Source organism: Cornus florida, unplaced genomic scaffold (genome assembly GCF_030987335.1).
Source record: "Cornus florida cultivar Cherokee Brave unplaced genomic scaffold, ASM3098733v1 CherokeeBrave_3.0.0_Hap2_Chr04, whole genome shotgun sequence".
Taxonomy (NCBI): Eukaryota; Viridiplantae; Streptophyta; class Magnoliopsida; order Cornales; family Cornaceae; genus Cornus; species Cornus florida.
This window is the reverse complement of record NW_026775574.1, coordinates 2,953,546-2,971,521: the sequence shown is the minus strand read 5'-3', so window position 1 is coordinate 2,971,521 and position 17,976 is coordinate 2,953,546. Positions and strand designations below refer to the sequence as shown.

General features: G+C 35.1%; 2 protein-coding genes and 1 pseudogene across 2 annotated transcripts; all 3 read left to right on the top strand.

The window, feature by feature from the left end:
* Positions 1–278: 278 nt before the first annotated feature.
* Positions 279–1,719, top strand: LOC132302498 (cell number regulator 2-like). Its single transcript, XM_059799380.1, has 4 exons — positions 279–381; positions 547–618; positions 918–1,136; positions 1,289–1,719. The coding sequence occupies exons 1-4, from the start codon at positions 324–326 to the stop codon at positions 1,369–1,371; spliced, it is 432 nt and encodes a 143-aa protein (XP_059655363.1). The 5' UTR covers positions 279–323; the 3' UTR covers positions 1,372–1,719.
* A 3,433-nt stretch (positions 1,720–5,152) lies between these two features.
* Positions 5,153–8,710, top strand: LOC132304617 (ribulose bisphosphate carboxylase large chain-like; annotated as a pseudogene).
* A 2,177-nt stretch (positions 8,711–10,887) lies between these two features.
* On the top strand, positions 10,888–13,007 carry LOC132305552 (protein PLANT CADMIUM RESISTANCE 2-like). The gene is made up of 4 exons (XM_059803182.1): positions 10,888–11,187; positions 11,327–11,398; positions 11,651–11,863; positions 11,999–13,007. Exons 1-4 carry the CDS (start codon positions 10,965–10,967, stop codon positions 12,076–12,078), a joined length of 588 nt encoding a protein of 195 aa, XP_059659165.1. The 5' UTR covers positions 10,888–10,964; the 3' UTR covers positions 12,079–13,007.
* The last annotated feature ends 4,969 nt before the right edge of the window (positions 13,008–17,976 follow it).

The following is a 17,976-nucleotide window of genomic DNA, read 5'->3' as shown; positions in this document are numbered from 1 at the left end:
TGCATTTTCCCTTTGAAATCCTTAAACTAGCCCTCCAAAAGTTAAAATGTTAAATTATTAATTTGCAAAATCTTTTTTAATCAAAAGAAAATTTAGAAAAGTCTTCTTCTTCTTTTTTTTTTTTTTTTTTTTTTTCACTTTTTAACATGCCAAAACTGAGAAAAGGGCAAGAGTGTGAACATCTTACCTTACCTTGAAATAAAAACGTGTGAACATCACTTCTAGAAACATCATGTAGCAGCTACATTGGTCCCCCCGATCTATTGCTATAAATTGTATCCCTTTTTCATTGTCCATGCACATTACCATAACTCATCTCACTCATGGATTCATCAAATTGGTCCACCGGCCTCTGTGACTGCTTCTCCGATTGTCGTGTTTGTAAGTTCAACCCTTTTTTTTTTTTTCTTCTCAGCCGAAACCCTAATCCTTCTGTGCTTCCAAAATATATATTGTAGTTGCATATATAGTTCAAAATTGATAGCATGTATGCTTAATTTTATATATATATTCTTTTTCTCATTTAATTTTTGCTTTTATATGTAGGTTGCCTAACATTCTTCTGTCCATGCATTACTTTTGGACGGATAGCAGAAATTTTATCTAGGGGTTCAACCTGTAAGTATACTAATTGGTTGGTTGTATCATTATATATTAACTTAAATGGGGAAGTGAAGCTAAGACCGATATATATATATATATATATATTTCCCTTCACACCTTCAAATCACTAATGTGAAACAAAAAATGAAACATGTCATTTTAATTTCAAAATAGACGTACGTTATTCTGTCAACGTTATGTTATAAAAGAAGCTCCTCTTCACTAGTTTGAAGGCAAGTATTGTTCATATGGAAACGTGTTATGCTGATATATATATATATATATATATATATATATATGTATGTATGTTGCAGCTTGTTGCGTAAGCGGAACAATGTGTACACTGATGGGGGGTACCCACCATTTGGCATTTCATAACTTCTACACAAGCACTTACCGTACAAAGTTGAAGAAACACTACTCGATTGAGCCTAACCAGTGCGAGGATTGTTTGATTCACATGTGTTTCCAAAAATGCGCCCTGTGTCAAGAGTACCGTGAGCTCCAACAGCGCGGATTCGAGATGTCCATTGGTTAGCTAGAACCCCACTTGATACTTCTATATATATATATATATATATATATATATCTATATACAGAGTTGGTTTTTTTTTTTTTGGTAAGTTATACAGTTTATTAATCAACTTACATTAAATTCTGATTTTTCTTGGACTTAATTGTTTAGGATGGGAAAAGAATGTGGAGAAACAAACTCGCGGAGTGACGACTATGGCTCCAATGATGGGTACTGAAGGCATGAAACGTTAATTGCAAAAAATTAAACGTGGTTATTATATATGTTAATTACTAAATATTGTATGCTAGTCTTGTCCTTGCTAGCTAGTTCATTAAATAATATTTAGGACAACTACGTTTGTAAAAGATGTGTTCTTTCCATCATATATATATATATATATATATATATATATATATATATATATATATATATTGCATGGCCATGGTGTGAATGCATGCATATATGATGGAAACCATAATTAGTTTGGTCATCTGGATGTGTTTGTTTTCATGTTATTTCCTTATTGAATCGTAAAAGTGTCTTCTTCGGTTAATAAAATGTTCCACTCTTTTTGTGGCGCTTTATGTTTTCTTATTGAACTTAGTGGGTACCATTATTTTTTATTTTTGTAATTATGATAAGCGGTCGGATTTTTAGATGTATTCGGCTGATTTATGTGAATAGGAATGACATCTAAATTTTAACAATGTTTTTGGAACTCTATCGTACATGTATCCACCACCTACCAAAGTTTGTAATTGATTCAATCATGGTTTTGGATTGTTACAAACCTGTCCGGAGGCATCGGAGGAGGTCGAATCCATGGAGAAGAGAACTCCCTTTCCAGGGGAGCATGTCATATGTGGAAATTCTTCTTTTGACAGTGAGACAATTTCTGAATGGTCTGAAATTCATCTTTTTCCATATGTGGTACACAGACGTGGAAAGAATAAGTTTATAAATGTTTTGTTTGTGAGTATCGAATCGACACTTTAAATTTGGAAGTGAAGAAAATTTAATTAAAGAAATTGAAAGAAATTTAGTATGTGCGTTTGTCCAACATTACTTGTATGCCTACGTGAATCCATTCTATAGTAGCTTGATGAAGAATCCAAAAAATTCACAATGTTGAAAGAAATGTATTGCAATATGTTATTAATAAATAATAAATAGTTTATGAATTATGAGTTGTCAAGAGTCAAATAAGGCCCAAACTCTAAAGTGTGTGAAAAAGAATTGGACTCTAAAGTCGACTCATATTTTTGTCACAAGTGTATTCAATGAAACTTAAAAGGACCTGGCCATTAAAGACAATATGAACGAAACGAAGGCAACAATCCAGCCCATAACAGTTAAGCCAAAAAGCCCAAAAAGTGAACAATCATAGTCTAACTAATAAAAATATTAGGAAACAAAACAAGATCATAAATTGAATAATTGTATGAGGCTGGAGTTTAAGTGTAATCATTCTATTCTTTAAGGGATTGCCCAATGTTAGAAACTTAATGGAGTCTAAAGACTCTAAACGGCCTTTTAAATTGTACTATTCCCGTCAAACGAGTTATGTTACGTAATAGTATGAATCATATTAAGGATCGAACCTAAAAAATTATGCGAAAACGGTAATACTTAATAGTGAAATTTTTTTTAGTAATTTTAGTGGGGCAATAATTATTGGTTTACAAAGTATCCTTTGCTTCAAATTCAAATTTAATCTCCTTCCATACCTCACAAGCAGCAGCTGACTCCATTTACTAGCCCAATCTTTTACTTAAAGGATTGAGCTGAATACAAAGATCATAAATGCATATATTTTGGACAGATACGAACTTATCTAGAAATACAAGATTTAAAATAAAAAATCTAAGACTAAACAATCGGCTCTCCATGCATATTGAAAATTTGTCTGAGAGTCGCCCCACCAACCCCACCAACCGGAACACTTAGAGGAGCTCTCATATCAACTATTTTCACTCCTCTCGTTAGACCATTCGTAGCACTCATAGCTATAGCTCTAACTCGATTGCTTCTTAATAATTGTTGTACCTCACAAGTCACATTAATTGGTTGACCGTCAGTATCTTGACCTTTAACTACCAAACCGTTATAAATATTAGGCATCTTATCCAGGGGAAAAGCTACATCCAGTACCGGACCAATAATTTAAGCGATAGGCCCCAAGTTTTTTTGTTTTCAAGCGTGGAAATTCCAGGACGAGAAGTAGTAGGATTTATTCTAATAATAATAAATAAAAATATGTCAATTTTTTTTTCGAAAATTATCGAATTCAAAATCAATATTCGATAGCGAGTTGATCGGTTAATTCAATAAGAAAAGGGAGTTAGCACTCGATTTCGTTGATACCATCCAACTGAATCTAATTCAATTGTTTACTTATCCAATGAATTCATTTTCAAGCACAATCAACCCATTTTCAAACTACTAAGTGGATGAATAAGAATCTTGATAAAATCTTTCATTTGTCTATGATTATAGACAATCCCATTAAGATTATCTACGGAATTGGAACTCTATTTATGATTCATTATTACTATCTCATCGGCCCTTCTTCTTTCTTATTTCAGCAAATCTCGATATACGCCGAGCCTATTCTTTTCTTTTTTATACCTTTTTATATACGACTTCTGCATATTTTCACATTTAGGATTTACATATACAACATGTACCATTGTCAAGAGTGAATTTCTTATTAGTTAGGTTATTTCTTATTGCTTAGGTATTATGATTTTTAAATTAAAAAAAAGGGTAGAAGAAGAATAATTGGTTTGCGCCATATATACGAAAGAGTATAATAATGATGTATTTGACGAATCAAATACCATGGTCTAATAATGAAGCATTCTAATTTGTTGATAATATTAGTATTTATAGATAAGGGTGCGTTTAGTAACCAATTAGTAACGTTTTCGTTTTCCGTTTTTACAGTCTTAAGAAAGTAGAAACATGATTTTGCTTTCTTGAGTAAAAAATAGAATAATTGTGTTTAGTAATACAACATATTTGTTACAAAATGTACATAATGTTCTTTAATTTTTTTATAGCAAGAATTTTAGGAATTATTGATTAAAGGGGAGGGTAGATGACTTAAACACGAACTCTCGGACATAGAGAGTAACCCAACCACTCAAGCACGACACTTGTTTCCATTAATATCAAAAAACCATAAATCTAGAAAATCTAATTTAAAATTATAAATCTTAAAAATACCCAATACAACATAAGTACAAAATTAGATATACAAAGACAAACATTCCCACCAATTATGTAAATAAATACATGTATATACATGATGTAAACATTTATTATGTGATATATAATATATTTAGCATATGATAATTTATTATGAATAGAAAATATTAAATAATATATCTTATATGTAATAAAATATATATTGTGTTATAATATAGTAAATGAATTATAATTTGATATTTACATATAATATAATATAGATATGATATATAATAATATAAAATATCTATTGCTTAATAATTTAATAACATTATATTCTATGTCAAAAATTATTTTGTCATAAAAAATAATTTACATTATTATTTAATATATTATATATTAAAATATATTTGTATCAAACAAAAAATAATATACAATATTTAATTTATTCTATATTTAAAATATATATTTTTATTAAAATTTAATATGCAACTTAGTATATAACACAAATAATATGAATTTTATTTGAAATGAATAATACCTGTGCAGTAACAATATTTAAAACGTTTCTGCGCTACAGTGCCGAAAACATAAGAAATATCATTTTGATATTTTCTCTTTTCTTCACAAAAATTGAAAACGTATTCTATTATAGAAAAACAAAAACATTTTATTGAACGCGATTTTTGTTTTCGTTTTGCCTTTTTAAAGGTGGATAACAGAAAACAAGAAACGATTCTCGTTACTAAACGCAGCCTAATTTTGTGAAAAATTTCTGCGAAGGGTTTCATTAACGCCTAATTTATATCGAGTAGATCTTGTTGTTATGAGAATTCTTAATTCATGAGTTATGGGGAGGGATTTATGTCACCACAAACAGAGACTAAAGCAAGTGTTGGATTCCAAGCTGGTGTTAAAGAGTACAAATTGACTTATTATACTCCTAACTATGAAACCAAAGATATTGATATCTTGGCAGCATTCCGAGTAACTCCTTGTGATACCCCTCGGATCCGAGACACGGGTTGATCAGGCCCAGGCCCAAATCCGAGGGATATCAAACAATTAATATTTTAAAACGAACACGGAATACAAAAGTGATTAAAGAGATAAAATTTAAGCTGAAAGAAACTAAAATAAATCCTCAAATATAAATATTTAAACCTTGACAATCCAAACTCCATAAGTTTAACAACTCGGGAATCCATCTCTAGTGGACCCCTAATAAAATCCTAAACTGCATGGAAGAAAACTGAAGATAAAATCCAAATCTAATATCTAGAAAGAAGTCCCACGTTGTCGGTAGAATAGAAGTCTGTATCTGCTCTGCACGATCAAACTCTAACCCTGGAACTGACGAGTACCTAAAAAATATAAGGGTGGGTCAGGCCCACATGCAAGTCCCGATCTACTACAATCCAAACAGGAATCCGATACGCAGATACATACTAGAAAGACTCAACAATATCTAGAGTAGTCCATATATGTATAAGTACACACTATAGGACGCTCACTAGTCCAAAAAGGTTTGTCTCAGCCTGAATAGAGATACCATGCAAATCGCACATACTGTGGTCATGTGTATCTAGACCTACCAGGGAACAACACCTCTGTCCAACTATCCATCCTAGGCAATATACGCACCCTAACCATGGTCCTGAGACTCAAGCTCATACCATGGCACATATAATAAATATTTAAAGTCCGTGTCCTCCTATTACAAAATATCAACCATTTGAAAAGTGGTTTGATAAATGTAAAGCAAATCCATCCTGAAACCATATTAAGTCATTCAATTATTTGATTAATATGACACAAGTAGGTGATGGACTTAACTTATATGGTTAATCCATACCTTAATCCAAATTAGGTAGGATTTAGTGTTTGACTAATCCATACCTATTATGTCACCGTCCCATACCGGTACATACAAATTCTCCATATAGCATAGTTATTAAAACAACACTATATAATCAACAACCATCCTCCAGTATATGCATTGGTATAAATTCATACATATATCAATATTAGGTATTCACTACAGAACCTAAATATCATGCTCCAATCGTTTAAACAGTTAGAATAAGACATAGCATTTGAATCCTCCAAAACAGCCAATAAATTGATACATATTAAACAAGTTAAATGTCAATTTAAATCCAACTAAGTATAGATAAATATAATTAATTTACCATACTTATAACACAGTAACAATATAGGGTTATATATAATTGAATTATATATAAAAACTTTGCCAAGTTTCAGTTATATAAACCTAGCAAAAACAGTGCAACGTATAGCCATTATTTGATCTGTTCATTGCTCCTACCCTTAAACCATTATGGTATTAAATGTTTTAAACATTTATTTAAGTCCCTAACATTTAATTACATCTCACAGTAGCTTTTAAACGGCTTCAGAAAACACTGCACAGCCAAATAACCCCTTAAAACCAAATATGTGCGCAATAAAAGAGAACAGGCTCAAATTAAACATTGAGCCTGCTCAATTTTCCACTTGGAGCCAACTCCATTAGCATTGAGCCGGCTCCAAACAAAGATAGAGCCGGCTCCTTTGCCTTTGAGCCGGCTCTAAGGCTTTTTAGAGCCTGCTCAATCCCCTTCAGTAGCCTTTTGCCCGTTCTAGCTTCATCTTCTCTAGCTCCGGTGATTACAGAGCCTCTGAGGTGTTTCTAAAACTTTGTTCTAAGTTCAAGCTCAGTCCTAGGCACATATTAAACCACTGATATTCAACTAAAACATGCATGGAACACAAGCTTTAAAGCTACGATTACAAAACCTCTGTTGTCCAATTTTAAGCAAGTTCCAACAGAAATTTATTTCAGTTTAATTTAGTGCAACTAAATCATGTTCTAAGAATTTGTTCTAGAGTTCAAACTCAGTCCCAGATTAGTTACAAGGCATCAAGTCGCATCCCTAATCTCAACCATCAAAGCTTAATCGTAACCCATAGAAGGAAACAAAAACAGAATAGTAAGATCATGCAAAACAATTAATTCACGAGATTAAACATAAATTCCTATATGCACAAAACATGTTATTATGTTTATTTACAACCGTTTTAGCATTTATTAAATCCCTGGAGTCCAACTAGTCATGCACAGAACACGAATTAACGGGAGAGAGAAGAACAGAACTTGCCTTTGAATTTCAGATTTGAAATTTCAATTCACCGTCTCTGTAAGCTATGTTCGTGTCCTATACTGCAAGTCTGCTCCTCCAATGCCTTGGTTCAACCCCAAAAACACCTCTCCTTCCTCCTTCTTGGTCCAACCTTGGTCTAAACCTCCTCTCTTTTCTCTCTCTGTATCTCACTATTCTTTGTAGAACTCTGTTACGTAAATAGGTTTTATTGAATTTTCTAAAACCCTAAACCCACATGCGATTATATTTATAGACTTAAACATTAACCATAATCCATAAATAACTTGGCCCATTGAATATTCTAGGTTTAAAACAGTGTCGGCTAAACTAAAAACATAAAACCCTAAATTCAGATAAATAAAATAAAATAATTAAATTAAAGCAAATAAATAATTAAATGCCCTAAAACAATTTAAAACAATTAAACCACACCAAAGAAATAAACAAATGCAATTTAACCAATTGATTACATAAAATACAATTTAAACAATTAATTAAATAAAAATACTATTTAAACAATTTATTAAATTCCAGGACTGTCCCTTTTAAAATTAGGGGTATTACACTCCTCAACCTGGAATTCCACTTAAAGAAGTGGGGGCCGTGGTAGTTGTCGAATCTTCTACCGGTACATGGACAACTATGTGGACCGATGGACTTACTAGCCTTGGTTGTTACAAAGGGCGATGCTACCATATCGGGCCCGTTGTTGGAGAAGAAAATCAATATATTGCTTATGGAGCTTACCCCTTAGACCTTTTTTAAGAAAGTTTTGTTACTAATATGTTTACTTCCATTGTGGGTAATGTATTTGGGTTAAGTTTTGTTACTAATATGTTTACTTCCATTGTGGGTAATGTATTAGGGTTCAAAGCCCTGCGTGTTCTACGTCTCGAACATCTAAGAATTCCTACTGCTTATGCTAAAACTTTCCAAGGCCCGCCTCATGGCATCTAATTAAGTTGAGAGAGTTAGATTGAAGAAGTATGGTCGTCTCCTGTTGGGGTTATCCGCTAAAAACTACGATAGAGCAATTTATGAATGTCTACACGGTGAACTTGATTTTACCAAAGATGATGAGAACGTGACCTCCCAACCATTTATGCGTTGGAGAGACCATTTCTTATTTTATGCATAAGCAATTTATAAAGCACATGCTGAAACAAGTGAAATCAAAGAGCATTACTTGAATGCTACTGCAGGTACATGTGAAGAAATGATGAAAAATGGCCTTTAATTTTAACCATATATATTTGGTGTTTGTGAGAACCATGTGAATCACTACACTACTTGATTCAAATGATTCTCGCCGGCTTACACAAAGTTTTTTATATACACTGTACTCTATTTGTATTCGTCACGGCTCTTCTTGAATTCAACGTACTAGACGATAATGTAAATGAACCATAACTATGCAGCCCTATTCCTATTGATTGACTCCAAAATAGCATATCCAAATTATAAGAGAGCCTATAGAATCCAAAATTACAGAATTTGCACCCTGTAAATTTTTATTTTTTTGAGTATGTAAGTAAATCGCAAATATAGTCCAAGTAATAAATGCCCAAGTTTCCTATGGGTACGTCCCGAATTCCAATATGATCCCTATGCCTCATTAGCACATATTGCTCCCGAAAGAATCTCTATGGTTAAAAAAATAAACCCTAGACTAATAACACTATAAATCTAATGATCCAATAGTTGTTGAATCAATTGGGACATGTAATAATTCGATCCAAAAATATATATATATATTTACCAAAACATTGCATTTTTTATTTATGTATTGGATTTCAGCAAAGGAAAATGACTCATTTAATAAATGATTTATGTCATTATGGGAGAAGTTGATCGTTATGGGAGAAGTTATGTGAGTGAGAGGGACAATAGTAAAATTTTATAGGTATATAATACAAAACAGAAAATTAAAAAAAGTATAATACTAATTTTTTTTTAATAATAATCAGTTGAGGCAATTACCCCACTAATGCATACATAGGTCCGTTCCTAATTATACTTGCTTTTATTACCAAAACTTGTGACTGACGTATTAAGAGTTTAGTGGAAAAAAACCGTCCTTACTATTTTTTTTTTTTTTTTCCAAATTATTTATAATTTTATTAAAATTTTAAAAATACCTTTACTATGTATTATTGTTGTTCAAAATCTATCTCTCTCTCTCTTTCAAAACTTTGGAGTCCGAAATAGTTTTTTTTTTTTTTTTTTTTAATATTTTTTGACAAGATTAAGATACACGCACCATTCTCATTTGAAGACTAAAGAACCTTCATCATTTATTTGGGTCAAAAAGTTCTTAGTAAACAATTTGTTACTTTAATACTCGCTAACTCATAGTCAAATAACAATATACTAGTAAAAATTAGACACTGACACGCAACAACGACAAAGTCCCACCCTGCTGAGGCTTTGGCTGCCACCACGCGGTGAGGAAAGTTTCCTGTAAATGTTGTGATGGACCATGAGGCCGCTTGACTTGTCAACAATCAACATCGACTCCTTCCTAATATTTTTCCTAATATATGCACAGTAATTATTATACATATATTTTTTTTTTAATTGACGGACTTAAAAATTTTGTTTTAAACTTTAAGAAGTCTTCTGCAGAAACAATTACATTTAGATAAAACGTTAGATATAAGAACTTCGATTAAAGTCCTTAGCATATATAGCATTGTCTGTTTTTTTGTTTGTTTTTTTAATATATTTCAATACAAATTGAATAAATAGAATGGACTGCTACCACCCTTCACCAAGTCATCAATTTAATAAAGGTACGTTATTTAATAGAAGTCATATTTTTCATTCCTAAAACTTGAACTATTATAAATTCCTCATTCCAATAAACCAATTTGATTATTTTATTTTTTTATTATACATGGTTGGGTCCGTGGACATGTTTTTCAAAACACAATGAGATGATTTTATAATTTTTTTATAAAAAGAGTGAAACTTAATGCAATTCGACATATATTATAATTTAATTAAAAATAATATAAAATTTAATAAAACAAAAATAACGAACAACTAACTCTCAGCTTCAAATTAATGATCTCAGCAATGATTATATGCATAAAATAAGTAAAATCTGTTACATAGATATATATATATATATATATATATAAATATATTATATGTATAAAAATATTGTTAAAAAGAAAAATATAACGTAATACATATATATATAAAGACACTACCTAGATTACATCAAAATATATATATATTGTATCATTGTTTCCATACCGGTGTTCCGTGTTGTTCCTAGATATCAACTTGTTTACGTTATATTTTTCTTTTTAACAATATTTTTATACATATAATTCCTTTGACTTGACAACATTGACACTTCCTATATATATTATAAAGACACAAACTCTATACATGTATCCCAAAAGTATCTCTATCTTAATTTATCCCCCAGACAGTTTCTCTCTCTTTCTTTCTATTCCTCCTCTTTGCCCAGCAGAATCATCATGAAATCCTCCAACCCAAATGACTTTCAGAAATTCTCTTCTTCTCCGCCACCGTCAGCACCACTTTACGTCGGTGTTAATCAACCCATGGCAACCGGTGTTCCGGTGAGCTCGACTGACCATTTCTATTCAAACAACACACACGCACCAATTCACCATCAACCCAAAAGCGAGGTTCCTTGGTCCACCGGTCTCTGTGACTGCTTCGACGATGTCCCGAACTGTAAGCCTTCTTCTTCTCAATACCTTGCTAGTCAAGGCGGGGCGTGAATGACACGTGCCGTCTTAAGAGATTAAAGCTCATATATATATAAATATATATATATATTTATATAGTCTATTTGACTTTTGTCCTTTTACAGGTTGCATGACATGCTGGTGTCCATGTGTTACTTTTGGACGGGTTGCAGAGATTGTGGACAGAGGTTCAACATGTAAGTAGTAGCTACAATAACAAATGGTGTGTGCAGCTTGGCCCATACTTCCTCCTTCTCATAAAAAAAAAAAAAAAGGGTTATGTTTGAGAAATCGTGAACATGATAATTTTTATATGCACGACTCTCCAAACATAACATTTTTTTATGAAACCAAGGGAGTAATACATTTATATGCATGTTATATATATATATATTATATGTAGAAGTTTGATATTAACCTTGATGTGGTGGGTGACGTTTTGTGTGCAGCTTGTGCCGTGAGTGGGGCGATTTACACGCTAATAGCAGTTGTGACTGGTTGTGCGTGCTGTTTCTCATGCTGCTACCGTTCTAAAATGAGGCACCAATACATGCTGCAAGAAAACCCCTGTGGAGATTGCTTGGTTCACTGCTGCTGCGAGTCTTGCGCCTTGTGCCAAGAGTACCGCGAGCTCAAAAACCGCGGAGTCGACATGACCATTGGTATATATATATATATATATATATATATATATATATATATATATAATCTCTCTCTCTATATACATTTGTAGTTAGATATATTTTTAATTTCATGGATTATTGTTGATGGGTATATTGCCTTTTCTTGATGTTTAGGATGGCAAGGAAACGCGGAGAGACAAAATCGTGGAATGGAATTGCCGCCGGTGTTTGGAGGAGGAATGAGTAGATCATGAATGTGAAATGTTTGCTTAACTGGGCTGCTAATTATAGTGGCAAAATTCTCTTCATTTTGGATTTGTTCAGTTTCCAATGTTAAAGTAGAAACAGAAAGCGTGAGCGATGCTGAATTATTATATTTTACGATTAATTTGTTATAGAGTATTGTCATAAATAAAAAAATAATAAAACTCGATAGTAGTGGTTATGTTATGTATGGTCAGGAGGCCCAATTTTGCATGATCTACTTATACTTGTTTGTTAAATCACAAGGAATTGATTGTGGACTAGTAAATTAAATTCGTTTGTGGTCCAATTTTCGTTTTTGTGCCCAAGTCACAAGAGAGCCCTAGTCAACATTGTTTTGTGTTCCTAAATTAAGAAAAGATTTATACAAGTCAAATAAGCTTTTTTTTTTTTTTTTTTTAAAGTTATCTTTATACTCTTCGCAACCAAATTAAGAGTAACTTCTATATATACACATATCTAATTGTGTGTATATTACGAAGGAATAATTCTATTAAGAGAGTTCTGGTAACAAGAGTGTTGGCTCATGTGCCTTCTACCAAGTACATACTAAAAATTATGAACATTTGAGGTATATGAGACCATTTAAAGGTACAATAACTTACTATCTTTGTCTTGGGAAAAGAAAAAAAAATTACTATCTTTATCGATCTAGGTTATCATGGTAAGACATTGCAGGTCCGAATGAAAATAGATGATTCTTCTTCCTTCTTTTTTCTTTAATGTCCAATCAGCAGTAGTTTCTTTCTTCTTTTTGTCCTACAATTTTTTTTTTTTTAAAGGTAATTAAGAATTGAGTATGTATACAGAAAAGAATTTACAAAAGTAATTGGGGCATACCCAAGTCCAGCATTAGAGGCCCGAATCCATACGGGCCACAGAGAGCGATCCAGTCCTTACAAAGACAGCCCAAAAGAGGCTTCATAAAAGGAAAATAAAAAGGAAGTACAATGGGACTTGTCCAAACAAGTCCTTAAATTCAAAATATAACAAACCCTATGATGGATGTATAATTTAAATACCCGTGGATAGGGGAAGTTTGTTAAATTAAACGCGCTAGCTCATAAGATTGAAATAGGCTCTATGGATTACGATAAGGATTAAGCCAATAGATTACGATAAAGATTAAGACGATCGTAACTCTACGTTACATCCTGACCTAAGCCCTATAAAGAAAGGGGCTAATCGACGTTTTAAGATATGCAATAGATCCTAACTCAATTTCTTAATTTTTCCAGAGAGATTACTTTGTACACTGACTTGTTCGTCGGAACCTTCTCCATCGGTTACACACCGGTGCCTATAGGATCACCTTTTCTTCTCTTTGTTCAGGAAGTCAGATCAGATCCGGATTGTGCAGAATCCATCATCAACAATTGGCGCCGTCTGTGGGAACGATTTTAGTTCTCTAAACAAAGCATGCTTCGATTGCAATCTGGTCTGGCTGCTGACGATGACGAAGCGTTGTAGGCTTCTGATCAAGGGGATTCAACAAGGCAACACCCCGTCCTCCCAAACGATTAGGAACGCATCGCAGCATTGGAACAACAGGTTCAAAGCTTGAACGAGGGAATGAACCAGTTAGTTCAGCAAAATTGGATGATTTTACAACGTTTAGCCACCCCCAACGAGGTGGGGAACAGTAAAGTACAATGACTCCCGTAGGATTGACAACCACGCTGAGCTTAGTCAAATAGGGGGTTAACAGAGGAGCCATCACCATCGATCTCCTGAACGGAATACCAACAGGCTCCGTGGAGATACCTCTGCTTGTGTTGGCGATAAGACTGAGGACGTCACTCATTTCGATGTACAGATGCAAGATTTGAGAGTTAGGTTTGAAGACGTCATGCAAGCAATATTGAAAGGGAAGGGCCAGGCGACGGTGAGTATAATACAGAAGACCAACCTAGCTTTTAGCCCAACTGTTATAAGTTGTCCTCTACCTAGCAAATTCAAGATGCCAACTCTTGAGAGCTTCGATGGGACACGGAACCCTCTCAACCATTTGGAGACCTACAAAGCTCTTATGTGTTTGCAAGCCGTACCGAACGAGATTATATACAGGGCTTTCCCTACCATACTAAAGGATTGGGCTCGTCTTTGGTTTAATAAATTAAAGCCAGACTCTATCGAAAACTTTGAAGAGTTGAGCAAACAATTCATAGGACACTTCATCGCTGGGCAGAGGCATAGGAAACCAGCAACGCATTTATTGAATGTGAAGTAGCAGAAAGGAGAGCCTCTTCGTGATTACATAAGTCATTTTAACATTGAAATGATACAGGTAGAAGAGGTGGACAACAAGGTTGCCCTCACAGCCTTTATGGGAGGACTACAGACCTCTAAGTTCATGTTCTCCTTGTCAAAGGAAGCCCCTACGAGCATGACAGAGTTGATGGTTAGAGCGCGGAAGCATATGAACACTGAGGATGCTATGAATGCATGAAAAAACAAAGATGGTGAAGATAAAAGGTCGGATAAAAAGAGGCCAGCACCTAGCACTAGGGAGGAAAAGGAATCGAAGTACAAGAAATTCTCAAGTAGTAAGGCTGACAGATCGTCTCGCCATCCAGAAAGCCTAGGCAGGTATAATAAATACACCCCCCTAAACACATCTGTAGAGCAGGTCTTTCTACAGATTCAAGATGACACATCATTGAAATGGCCACTAAAGTTAAAAGCTGATCCAACAAAGAGGTCTTGAGATAAATATTGTAGGTTCCACCAAGACCATGGACATAACACAAAAGATTGTTTCAATCTCAAAAACCAGATCAAGAACCTTGTTCGTAAGGGTCATTTACCCAGATTCACGACTAGGAATGGAAGAGGAGGCTCCAACTGAGCCCGAGAGGGCCTAGATGATCCCCCTCCTCAACACCAACCAATAGGTGAGATCAGAGTTATATCGGGTGGCTTCGCTGGTGGTGGCGAGATGAGTTCGGCTCAGAGGGCTCATGCCAGGAGAATTTGGAGTTTTTCAAAGGTGAGTGAAGTTGGAGTGACAATTCCTCCAACAAAATTACCGTGAGTTGAGGAATCGTTCATAACCTTTTCTGAAGAAGATGACAAGGGAATTCACCAACCCCATAATGACCCTCTGGTAATTTCCATGGTCATCGCTAATTTCACTGTTTGACGAATACTGATTGACAATGGCAGCTCAGCTGACATACTATTTCTTAGGGTGTTCGACAAATTAAAAATCGGCCGAGAGAAGCTCCGACCCATTAAGTCACCACTGGTGGGATTTTCAAGTGACAAAGTATATCCACTGGGGGCAGTTACCCTTCTAGTCACTGCAGGAGCCAATCCAAAGTAGGTCACTTTGATAGTGGACTTTCTAGTGGTGGATTGCCCATCATTATACAACATTATCCTAGGGAGGACAACCCTGAATGCCATAAAAACAATCAGTTCCATTTACCATCTCCTGATGAGTTTCCCAACTGAATATGAGAACTAAGAGGGGACCAAACAATGGCTCTAGAATGTTACATTGCCTCTCTTAGAAAAACAAAACCGCAAGAGGCACTTATGATTGAAGGGCTGGAAGTGAGAGATAGGCAAGACTGTCATAAAGCAGAACCTACAGAGAAGTTAGAAGAGGTCAGCCATGGTGATGATGTACCCGTGAAAAAAGTGAGTATATGGTCTTTATTCCCCCCAGGTGTCAAAGATAAACTTACTTAATTTCTCAAGAAGAATCGAGACGTATTTGCATGGGCGCATGAAGACATGCCAAGTATAGACCCAGCTATCATGGAGCACTGCCTAAATGTAAATCCTAACTTTAAACCTGCCAGACAAAAGAGGAGGACTTTTGCTCCAGAGAGGAATCAGGCTATATCAGAAAAAATGGAAAAGCTCTTAAAAGCCAATTTTATTCAAGAGGTGTGCTACCCCGACTGGCTGGTAAACGTGGTCCTAGTGAAGAAGGCAAGTGAAAAGTGGATGCTATGTGTGGATTTCACTGAACTTAACAAAGCTTTCCCGAAGGACAGCTTTCCTCTCCTAAGAATCAATATGCTCGTTGAGGGAACGGCTGGACACGAACTACTAAGTTTCATGGATGCATATTCTGGATACAACCAAATATCTATGTACACCTCAGATAGAGAAAAAAATGGCCTTCATCACTGATAGAGGTTTGTACTGTTATAAAGTAATGTCTTTTGGGCTCAAGAACACTGGTGCCACATACCAGAGGCTGGTGAATACAATGTTTAAGCATCAAATTGGTAGAAACATAGAGGTATATGTTAATGACATGTTGGTGAAAAGTTTAAAAACTGAAAACCACTTGACTGAACTACGGGAGACCTTCGAGGTGCTTAGGAGGCATAAGATGAAACTTAACCCTAGTAAGTGTACCTTTAGGGTTTCCTTAGGAAAGTTCTTAGGATATATGGTCAGCAGAAGAGGAATTAAGGCCAATCCAGAAAAGATCCGAGCAGTCATTGACATGAGATCACCAAGATCAACCAATGATCTACAATGACTAACAGAGAAGATTGCTGCCTTGAGTAAGCTAATCTCTCGGTCAACTGCCAGATGCCTACCTTTATTTCGTGTGCTAAAGAAGGCTTTTGAATGGACCCCAAAATGTGAGCAGGCATTCAAAAAACTAAAGCAATACCTTAGTTCTCCCCCACTACTGTCTCGAACCATACTAGGAGAAGAACTATACATATACCTTGCGGTCTCCACAACAGTTGTCAGTTCAGCTCTGATACGAGAAGAAGAAGGGGTCCAAAAGCCAGTGTACTTCATGAGCAGAGCACTCAGGGGTGCAGAGGAAAATTATCTAAGGATGGAACAGTTGGCATTTACTTCAATTGTCCGTCAGGAAGCAGAGATTATATTTCTAAGCGCATACGATAGTGGTGCTAACATATCAACCCCTCCGACAGGTCCTACACAAGCCAAAAAACTCTGGTCGATTGATGAAGTGGTCAGTAGAGTTAGAAGAGTTTGACATTCAGTACAAGCCAAAAACAACAATAAAGGCCCAAGTGTTTGCTGATTTCTTAGCTGAATTTACCCCTCCAGAAAAGGAGAAGCAACCCCAACTTCTGACAGAACCAAGTTCAAACGAGCAGATGGCCCAGAAGTAATCTAGACATTGTTCATGGATGGGTCATCTAATGCTCAGGCTAGCAGAGCTAGGCTTGTTCTTGTCTCTTCAGAGGGAGAAAGTATACAGTACGCACTTCGGTTTGGTTTCAAAGCAACCAACAACAAGGCAGAGTACGAAGCCTTGATAGCAGGATTAAATATGGCAAGTGCCCTAAGGGTTGAGCAATTAAAGGTGTACACCGACTTCCAGTTGGTCGCTGGATAGGTTCGAGCGGAATATAAGGCAAGGGATGAGAAGATGAAAGTTACCTACAGAAGGTAGAGGAATTAAAGAATCACTTCCAGAGATTCTCAATTCATTAAATACCAAGAGAAGAGAAAGGGAATGCAAACGCCTTAGCTCGGCTAGCTACCGCATTAGAACCTGAGATCAATAATACTATATCACTAGAATATTTGGACGAACCATTTATATCTCAGGAGAGACAAATTGAAGTGCAACAAGCAGTACTGAGTGTGGAATGGGCAGATCGTATATTCAGATATATCAAGGATGGGGTGTTACCAACAGACTGAACAGAAGCTCGAAAGGTCCAGATGCGGGTAGCTAGGTATACGCTTATAAAAGGCGTGCTCTACAAGAAAAGCTTTTCCATGCCGTATTTACGATGTTTTTCTAGTGAGGAAGCTGACTACATCTTGAAGGAGATCCACCCAGGAGTTTGTGGAAACCATGTTGGGGGTAGGTCACTTGCCAACAAGGCCATCCGACAAGGATATTATTGGCCTACCATGCAGAAAGATGC

Bases quoted from the DNA above. Each gene is read 5' to 3' on its own strand.
- LOC132302498 (XM_059799380.1), top strand. From the start codon at position 324: ATGGATTCATCAAATTGGTCCACCGGCCTCTGTGACTGCTTCTCCGAT. The intron at 619-917 runs GTAAGTATACTA...TGTATGTTGCAG, and splicing joins TTTATCTAGGGGTTCAACCT to CTTGTTGCGTAAGCGGAACA. The intron at 1,137-1,288 runs GTTAGCTAGAAC...TTAATTGTTTAG, and splicing joins CGGATTCGAGATGTCCATTG to GATGGGAAAAGAATGTGGAG.
- LOC132305552 (XM_059803182.1), top strand. From the start codon at position 10,965: ATGAAATCCTCCAACCCAAATGACTTTCAGAAATTCTCTTCTTCTCCG. The intron at 11,399-11,650 runs GTAAGTAGTAGC...TTTTGTGTGCAG, and splicing joins TGTGGACAGAGGTTCAACAT to CTTGTGCCGTGAGTGGGGCG. The intron at 11,864-11,998 runs GTATATATATAT...CTTGATGTTTAG, and splicing joins CGGAGTCGACATGACCATTG to GATGGCAAGGAAACGCGGAG.